The sequence below is a fragment of the Mastomys coucha genome, unplaced genomic scaffold (assembly GCF_008632895.1).
Source record: "Mastomys coucha isolate ucsf_1 unplaced genomic scaffold, UCSF_Mcou_1 pScaffold6, whole genome shotgun sequence".
NCBI lineage: Eukaryota > Metazoa > Chordata > Mammalia > Rodentia > Muridae > Mastomys > Mastomys coucha.
In genome coordinates, this window is record NW_022196912.1 from 38464919 (window position 1) to 38475179 (window position 10261).

Sequence of the window (10261 nt, forward strand, 5' to 3'; positions counted from 1 at the left end):
CATTTTGGATTTTTGTTTATTTTGTTTTCTGGTAAGTTTGCTTTTCTTTGTTTTGGGAGACAGGCTCTCACTCTGTAGTCTTGGCCTGGCCTAAAACTCACTATGTAGGCCAGCCTGGTCTAGAACTCATAAATATCCTGCCTCTGCCTCCTGAGTGTTGGGATAGAAAGGTGGGCTGAATTTTGTGTGTGTGGATGCTGGAAAGCCATACCCATACTTGATGGCCGTCAAGTTACCAACTGAGCCATCTCTCTCCCTGGACTTCCTACTGAAAAACAATCATCTATTAGTTTTATTTCAGACTTGAAATTATCTACTTTTAATCTTAAGGATAGGGGAAGGGATGGAGGGAGGGAGAAGGAAGGACCCATCTACTGTGATAATTTCACAAAGGAAAGAGACTAGATCCTCCTAGATTTGTTTACTTTTCTCCTCACTGAGGCAGAACACCAGACATAACAGTGTAAAGGAAGAACTTCTTTGCAGTGGCTCACACTTTCAGAGGGTTCAGCCCAGGGTCATTGGCTTCTTGCACCTGGGCAGAGCATTGCATCATGGCTGTAGGAACACGTGGAAGGAGGTGTTATTTTCTTGTGACTGACAGGAAGCAGAGAGCAAGAAAGAGACCAGGGACCAGGGACAACCTTCAGATGCACAATACCAGTGACCCACTTCTCCCCCAGCAAGGCCCTGTCTCCTTAGGAGACCAGAATATCTCTGGCCTTGTTAAAGTTTCTCTCACTGTGATGAAACACCATGACCAAACACAAGCTGGGAAGGAAAAGGTTTATTTGGCTCACACTTCCATATCATAGTCCATTGCTGAAGGAAGTCAAAACAGGAACTCAAACAGGGTAGAGACCTGGAGACAGGAGCTGATGCAGAGGCCATGGAGGGGTGTTCCTCACTGGCTTTCTCCCCATGGTTTGTCCAGCCTGCTTTCTCATAGAACCCAGGACCACCAGCCTAGAGGCAGCATTACCCAGGCTCGCCCCCATCAGTCACTAGTTAAGAAAAAGCCCTAAACGCTTGACTATAGCTGGATCTTATGAAGTCATTTCCTCATTTGAGGCTCCCTCGTCTCTAACTCTAGCTTCTGTCAAGTTGACAAAATACGAGCAATCACAATCCCCAAGTACCACCAGCTGTTGAAGATTGAGCATTCAATACATCAACCTGTGAGGGACCCTTCTTACCCAAGCCACAACAGCCTCCCATAATGGCCAGTACATTTTCTCATAACAAATAGACTTTTCCCAGGAAATCTAGGTGGGCAGAATCACATCCATAAATACACTCACAACTTTGTCTTATTTCCTTCTTTCATGGTACAGTACTGAAAACATTGGCACATCCCCACAAGTATCCAACTCTGAGTTACTCTGGTCCTTTTTGTTAAAAGAAGAAGAAGAAGAAAAAGAAGAAGAAGGAGGAGGAGGAGGAGGAGGAGGAGGAGGAGAAGAAGAAGAAGAAGAAGAAGAAGAAGAAGAAGAAGAAGAAGAAGAAGAAGAAGAAGAAGAAGAAGAAGAAGAAGAAAAGAAGAGAGAGAGAAAAACAAAAAAGGTTGGAGAGCCGTCAACACCTGGCCCTTGCTCCAGCAGACACTCCTGCCTACGCCAGCATCATTCTTGGCACTAGCAAGCTTTGGAGATTGAAGCTCCAGCGACTGGCGGGGACCCAGGGTCACCACTGAGGTCAGGGTGAGCCTGACACCTCCCTCCCTGAAGTTCCCAAGCTTTGCAGGTCTTGTGGAACTTTCCACTAGTTTGTACTTTCCTCTCAGCTGCTTCTGATACATTTTTCATCAGAAGTTTTTTTTCTATAATCTTAAAACAAAACAAAACAAAATAAAACCATCCTTTTCTAAGACAAAATAGTAACCATCAGATTCCTCACCAACCTCACCGCATTCGCCCCATGACAAGGAAAGCAGATTCCCAAGCATCATGCTTTCTGTTTTGTTCCACTTTGTTTTGGAGACAAGACCTCCATATGTAAACCAGGCTGGCCCTAAACTCATGATCCTTCTGCTTCAGCTTCCCAAGTGTTGGGATTATAGACATGCATCACCATGCCCCAGTTTGAAAGATTAAAAAACCCAAGACCCCTGGAACCCCAAAGCAGTTGTGTCAAGGACAGTAGCTTTGTTTAGAGGCAGCAGAGCTAGTATTTCAATCCAGGGACTATGGGCTCCAAAGCCTGGGTACCCTGTGTTCTCCTGTCTAGGGCAGTGGTTCTCAACCTGTGGGTCACAACCTCCTCACACAGCTCACCTAAGACCATGGTGAAGTGGCATTAGGTGAGCAGTGATATTTATGTAACAGTTCATAACAGCATCAGAATGTCAGTTAGGAAAATAATTTTATGGCTGGGGGTTACCCCAACAGCATTAGGAAGGTTGAGAACCACTGATCTAGAGGAAACAATTAGACATCAAAAGTTGTGGCATCTCAACTTGCTGGAGGGAAAGAGAGTGGAGGTACAGGCTGGAGAACTGGAATGTCACAGGCTGAAAAGGACAGAGACACTAACTCACTTAAAAGCAATATCTGAGAGTCTGTCTCCAGTAACCCAACTCCATAAAGCAATACAAAGTCTATATCAGAAACACAGCTATGAAGCAAAGAAAATCTAGGCACATACTTTAAAGAAGAGAGAAGACCCCAGGCTCCACCATGCATTGTGAGGTTGTAGAGGTGGCAATATTTGAACTAAAGCCACAGGGATGGGCAGGGTTGTGGGGGTTTGCAGGGAAGAGTAGAGCAGTGCCATGTCCACACAAGATGATGAATACACTCTGTGGACCATTAAACAGACTGCCCTGGCTGCTCATTCCAGGGCCTACTTTAGTCCTTTTTCTAGTGAGATTTCTGGCTAGGTTACTGTTACTGTGTTCTGTGATAAATACCGTGACCAAAAACAACTCGGGAAGGAAGGAGTTTATTTCAGCTCACAGTTGTATGCCACCCCGGAGGGAAGTCGGAGTAGAAATGCAAGGCAGAACTTGGAGGCAGGAACTGAAGAAGAGGCCATGGAAGAGTGCTGCTTACTGGCTTGCTCCTCATGGCTTCTTCAGGCTTATACAACACAGGACCACCTGCCCAGGGGTGACATCAGTGGCCTGGGCCCTCCCATACCAATTCTTAATTTATAAAATGCCCCCACACATTTGCCCATGGGCCAATCTGATAGAGGCAACTTCTCAACTGACATTCCTTCTTCCTGGATGACTATAGTTTGGGTCAACTTGACAAATGAACAAAAACAAAACTAATCAGAACATTCCTGCACTGTGTTCATTCTAACTTGTCATTAGTGGTCCCATTAAGGGTCTGGTTAGAGCAGTGGTTCTGTGGATCATGACCCCTTTGTGGGTTGAATGACCCTTTCACATGGGTCACATCAGAAAACACACATATTTACATCACAATTCATAAAAGTAGCAAACTACAGATATAAAGTAGCAATGAAAATAATTTTATGGTTGGGTCACCACAACATGAGGAACTGTATTAAAGGGTCACAGCTCAGCATTAGGAAGGTTAAGAGCCACTGTGCTAGAAGATGGCTGCTTTTCTGCATGTGATGTTGGGGTACCACCTGCAGAGGGCGCTCAAGACTCTCATGCTTACCTGACACTGGCCAAGGTCGGCCCTAGAGGCAGGAGCAGGAGCCATGTAAAAGGCTGTTGCCAGACACTCCTCCCCTTCCCACCTCTCTGGACATCACTTCTTGCAGTTTTTCTCTCTGGCCCTCCCCCAACATGCCTGCTCAAGTGCAAAAGCTTAGACCAGGTGAACAGTGGACACAGGTGCTCAGCCTGCACAGAACATAGACAGATCTGTCCCTCACTGCCAGAGATCCCTGACGACAGTAACCCAAGAAATCATCCCCAGCCTCTGTCCAGGTATCTGGAAGGCAATATCCTAGAGACAAACATGCTCTGTATGTAGTCTTTTTGGTAATCCCTAGCAGAGCCTAGATCTGAAATAGTGGGTTGGGCCTGGGGTTCTGAAGAGCCATCTCCCTGGAGATCCAGATAATACCTCTGAAGAAAAGGACATGGCCCCAGGCAAAGTGTGTCCAGGGCAGAAGAAGTTCATTCACAATGCTGAAGAGTGGCTGGGCTGACAAAAGTTCTGGTCTGAATGAAGCCTGCACTCAAGAGAGATAACAAAGACACATGGTTCCATGTATATATGTCCTAAAAGTGCTCTGCAAGTCCAACAGCTAAGTGAATGTAGGTACTTTTGCAAATTATAGCATATATATAATTCATAATACAGAGAAAATTTATATAGTTGTATATAGAAACATATAATAGACACACACACATATATATATATATATGAGAGGGAGAGAAGTCTCATGTATCAGCTAGCTGTGTAGTCAATGGTGATCTTCAACTCCTGATTCTTTTGTCTCTACCTCCTGCGTCCTGGAATTACATACATGCACCACTATGCCTTGCTGGATGCAGTGCTCGAGGTCAAACCCAGGGCTTTGAATGTACTCAGCAAATACTAACTGAGCTCCATGCCCAGCCCTCATTTTTTATTTTTTTACTTTCTTAAAGTTTAGATTTATTAATTTTATTTTACATGTGATCTGTGGGTTGCATATATATATATACATATATATGATGCATATGTGTGTGTGTGTGTGTGTGTGTGTGTGTGTGTGTATGCATCACATAAAGGTTTGGTGCCCAAGCAATTGACAAGAGGACATCGGATGCCCTGGAACTGGAGTTACAGACGGACAGTTGTAACTCGCCATGTGGGCACTGGGAATTGAACCTGGCTCCTCTGCATGAACAACAAGTGCTTTTAACCACTGAGCCCCTCAGCCCAAAATTTGATTATTTGTCACTATTACATTTACAACCAGTAGCCACAGGGCATCCTTCCCAGGTTCAATGGCAGTGTTAAGGACAATGGCTGTCTTTAGAGCCCTGGTGACTTTTATCTTTAGATATCAGAAGCATTGCTTTACAGATGGGGAAACTAAGGCTATAGCGAGCTAAACTGGCATATGAACCCAGGCCTTCTGGCTCCTGCACTTTGGCCTTCTGGGTCTCATATTTGGCCCATGACTGCTTGCTGTCTTTCAGAGGCTGGCTACCCAGCCAAGATGAATGTCACAGTGCACGTCCCAACTAGAAAGAAAGAAAAAAAAAAAGACTCCTGAGAGCAGGCAGCTTGGGGTAGGAACACCCTGTACCATCAAGCTTGTCTTGTGCTCCAGCTCACCCCACAAGACAAGTGGGCTCTATCCCTGTTTGCTGTTTGTTGAAATCCTACTCCTCTTCTGCCTGGCTCTTAGACCAGCTTCTCACAGGCGCCTTCCTGGCCTTGCTCAGCACGGTCATTCCTGAACTGGACCTCAAGAACTCTGCTGCTGGCAGACTGCAGTCTGCCCACCCACAGTTGGCCTGACCTCCTTTAGGGACCAGGCTTAACATCTCCCCCACCCTGCTGGGCTCTGAACACACTCAGGGCGCAGAAATGTCTATGGGCCTGAACCAGAGCCTAGAGACTCTGTGAGTGTCTGTGGCCAACCCTGCAGGTGGGTGGTGCCAGCAGAGCAGGTGCCTCCAGGAGTTGCAGCTCTGCCAGCTGCCCTTTCCCAGCCCCATGGTGGCTGAGCTGCTTTTACTCTTCCCAGAAGCCAGGCAGCTGAGCCTGGGCCCCGAGCCAGGGCAGCTGTAACTCCTGCCTCTCTTGTCTGTTCACCAGATCCTCTGAAGCCACCCCCGAAGCATCCACGATCTCACAGGTTCATCTGGGCTTCTGCTCCAGTGTCTGGGCTCGGTCCCAGTTCTTCTGCTTTGCGAAAGCCACAGCCTGGACATTCCCTTGATTCCCAAGATTCAATGCCAGATCTTGATCCAGACCCTGATCAAACTCCCATCAACAGAGGAAGGCATTGGTTTCACTGGGCCTGCTGGTTAGGCACTCCAGGATACTATCACACAGAGGGTCAGATTCTTCCAGAAGGATGAGCCAACATCCCAAGGCTCTACAAAGCCCAACCTTAGAGTCAACCCCCTTGCAGAGACCCAGTAGCAGTGTGTCTCCAGCAGCAGCCAGGACTCTATCCCTCTCACTGTTCGCCCCCTTCCCCCACCTCCCATAGCCTGTTTTGCTCTGAAAACAAACAAGAGAAGCTAGGCTATGCTAGCACAGAGGACAGACCTGTTACAGACTCTGCCCACCGAGTTTCTTCGGTGAATGGGCATTTATCTAGTAGACAGTGGGGAAAGTGACAGAATAAAAGGGAACAAAGGTTGGATTTCAAACCTTTTTTTGTCCCTCTATTGTAAAAGCCATCAAAGATGGAAGCTTAGCCTCTGCTTACAATGCTCTAGGCTTTTGCTCACACCCTCTTTTATGTCCTGCACAATCCATACTGACCACATTCCAAACATAAGCAGAGGGCTGGAAGGTAGCCTAGTCAATAAGGTGCTTGCCTTGCAGGCATGAGGACCTGACTTTGAGCCCCATGTGAAACCCATGTGAAAACTCCTGGGTGCAGTGGCCACATGCTGTGCTCACAGTTGGGGAGGCAGAGACACCGAGCAGTGGGCTTTGTTGGTTAGTCAGCCTAGCCTACATGGCAAGTCCCAGACCAAGGAGGCACCCTGTCTCAAAAAACAAGGTGGATGGAACCTGAGGAATAACACCTGAGGTTGACCTCTGACCTAACACAGACAGACAGACAGACACACACACACACAGAGACAGAGACAGAGACAGAAACAGACACACACACACACACAGAAACATGGACACAGACACACAGAGACACAGACAAACAGACAAACAGATAGACACACACACACACACACACACATACACACAAGCAGAACACAGATATTCAACCAGAGCTTCCTCAGACTGAAGAGCCAATAGGCACAGACTGAAAGATAGATAGGCTCTTCACCATACAGCAGAGGTCCCAGCTTCCCACCATATATCTTCAATCCACATTCCCACTCAGTTGCCATGGCAAGTCCCAGTTTAACATTCAGCTTCCTCAGATGCCTGCTACCTAGGGTGGACAAGACAACAACATGTATCTCAGACCTACAGGGTGTCAGCCATTATGGTGGACACCGGTGTGTCTGGTGGGCATCCAGCGCTGCCCACAAAGGAGGAGTGAGCTTACATCTCAACGGATACAAGCAAGGATGTGTGCTATATTTTAAGTAACAACAAGAAAAAAACTACTTTAATTCCTGACTAACCACAAAAACAGCTCATTGACAGTCAGAGCAGAATTCCTGAGGGGGGTGCCACTCCTGTCCCTACGGTTAGGCCTGTGGAAACGCCTCCACAATTATGGGTCCTTTCACAAAATATCTGCCCTCGGGACTAAGTGATTTATGGGTCTGAAGCAGGAGCAGAATCCAGGACCTCCTCTCTCCTCAGCTCCCCTGACTACATGACACCCTCCGGAGCAGCCCCCAATGGACCACCTGTCCTGAGGACAAAGATGAGCAAACTGACAGGTGCCAGGTATGCTCTGGGACACCAGCATCCTGCCCGGTGCAGAATAACAGGCACTCTCTCCCAAAGCCTTCCCTACTGCTGGTCTAGCCCCTGCATCTGGGATCCCAACAGAGTATCATGGGGGTATCCAGGGGCACCATTTGGGTCAGGGGCATAATGTCTGCACTGCACCCAAACCCACTGGCCTTTTCAGGAACAGCGAGGTGGGAATCTAGTCCAGGTCCCATCCTCAATACTCACTGCCACTTAGGGTGATCACAGCCTCCTCCCTTTTGGGCTTTGGGGACTTCAGTGAACAGAGCTATGTCTAGACAACCTCTCCCTTTCCTAGACTTTGAATGAGGTCTGAAATAGGCAATACTGAAGAGCTGAGAGCTTCAGAATCCGAGGAGCCCCATGTCACATACATAGTGCTGTAAATGACCACGGTAGACATGAGTCATTCTCATCTCTTTGCCTTTCTCTCTGATGAGGTGGAGAGCCCCAAAACACCCAGGCTCAGAGCATACACCACGCATGTTTCCATCCAGGGCAAAGAAACCAGGCTTTAGGTCTGGAATACAACAACCTGTAAGTAAACTTCCCTGAGAGCCCTAAGATGGGAACTTGCAGGGCACACAGCTGGACACTGTGAAGGCAGAACCCTCCTGGATGGAGCCTCCGGGCACAGACCACACAGCTGTGGCTGTGAGCAGAAGCTGAGTCCACAGACAGCCACATGCAGCCTTACCCACGACCATGCCGAATCCAGGGAGCTCTTGTCCCGTGGTGCCTCCCACTTGGAGCTGCAACCAGGTTCCTGATCTGCCATAGCCGGACCTGCACGGTCTAGCCACCTCCTCATTCAGTGTCTGGAGAGAAATGACCCTGGGGACACCAGCTCAGAAGCTGGAGGCCGGGCCTAGTGACACCGGAGTAGGAAAAGCTGCTTCCCTTTACTGAGCCTGAGCCAAGTCACAAGGCCCCAGCAAAGAGCAGGGTGTTGAATTGCAAATCCTTTCCCACCTGGGGACTGGCTGACAAACACCACAAGGAAGATGCAAAGATACCAGAAAATGCCAGTTTCTGTCCAGTTTGTGTAGGCTACAAAGGGAAAGCGCATGAGGCCAGCTGACTCGGCATGACACTTCAAATCCCCTATGTTCACTCCTGCCTTTGAAGTCTATCTCAGGAGTAAGACCCAGAGACTGAGTAACTTCCAAAGCTGAGAAGTCCTAAGACAGAATCTGGATTCAAACCCACAGAGGATCCACAGAGGAGATTTGCTCAGAGGAAGTGTTGGCACAGAGACTATCACTTGAGCCCCCTTCCTGATTGAGTGCAGGAAATGATGCTTTAAAGTGACAAAAATTCTACAGCCCAGGGGATGGCTCAGTGTGCAAAGTTGCTTGCTATGTGTCTTCATTGGGGTTTCTATTACTGTGATAGAATACCATGGCCAAAAGCGAGTTGGGGAGGAAAAAGAACCTGGAGACAAGAGTTGATACAGTGCTCATGGAGGATACAGGCTTGCTCAGCCTGCTTTTCTATAGAACCCAGAACCACCAGCCCAGGGATGGCATGCCCCCACAATGGGCTGTCCCCTCCAACATCAATCACTAATTAAGTAAGTATCCTACAAGCTCACCTACAACTTGATCTTATGGAGACATTTCTTAGTTGAGGCTCCCATCTCTCAGATGACTTTAGCTTGTGTCAAGCTGACATAGACTATCCAGCATATGTGCAAATATGAGGACCTGAGTTCAAATCCCTAGGGCCCATATAAAGTTGGTACCATGATGGGCATCTATAATCCTGGTGTACCTACAAGAAATAGAAGGTGGGCACAGGAGACTCCTCAGAATCTTCTTGGCATCTAGACTGATGCCCACAGGCAGAAGAAGAGACCCAAGTGGTTGATTATCCTCTGACGTCCATGTATGGCATGCATGTGCCATTACACACACATACACACACACACACACACACACTACACACAAAAGATCACACAACAAAATAAGAGTAAATCCAGGCCATCCATCATACTCACCAAATCTGAGAGAGCTTGCTTTCTATTATGTGCTGTCACAGGCTTGTTGGAGTCAAGAGAGCAGGGTTTGGCAGCAGGGTTGAATTTCCCATGTGGCTATGTGGCACATTGAGTTCTGTCCCCTTTCCCTGCATCCTTCATTTCCACTCTGCTACTTAGCTCCATGAACCTATCCATAGTTCTGGTTTTGTAATGGTTTTATATACCTTGGAAACTCTCTGAATGTGGAGGGTACATGATCATGTGTGGTTTGCCAGCACACCTCTAACGTTACACAAAGAAAATAGGAGCTTCAAGAGCTGGCCTTGGGTCAAGAAGTGGGAAGTGACAAAACAGGCCAGGTGACTCAAGGGACAGCCCTTAAGCAGATTCTTGTATTCCCACAAGTCCTGGATTCTGTTGGGCTAAGGTAGCCTGCGGTTGCATGAAGGAAGGCTTACTGAGACTAATTCTTGGCAAAGCTGATATCAGAGGCACGTGAGAGGTAGTATACCTGCATAGCAGGGCCTAGAAAAGGGACTTCAGAATACTGTCACTGAGCATGCTAGTGGATGAAGGAAGCTGGAGATGAGCAAGCCTGCAAAGTGTTAATAGCTTGCAAAACCTATTGCTGAAAACAACATCACATGCTGGGATCTAAGGACATAGGGAAATCAAGCTGCAGTTGAGCTGGGAGTTTCCCCACTGCTGTGTAGCCCTCATAGTGAAGGCAGTA

General features: G+C 47.7%; 1 protein-coding gene across 2 annotated transcripts in view; it reads right to left on the minus strand.

Moving 5' to 3' along the window:
- The window catches only part of Lpin1 (lipin 1), a 108185-nt gene extending 99824 nt beyond the window's left edge, over positions 1 to 8361 (minus strand). For both annotated transcript variants that reach the window (XM_031355818.1, XM_031355817.1), the window contains exon 1: positions 8245 to 8361. In XM_031355818.1, coding sequence (XP_031211678.1) covers positions 8245 to 8358 — 114 coding nt within the window. In that variant the 5' untranslated portion in view covers positions 8359 to 8361. The remainder of the gene's footprint in view (positions 1 to 8244) is intronic.
- Between the last annotated feature and the right edge of the window lie 1900 nt (positions 8362 to 10261).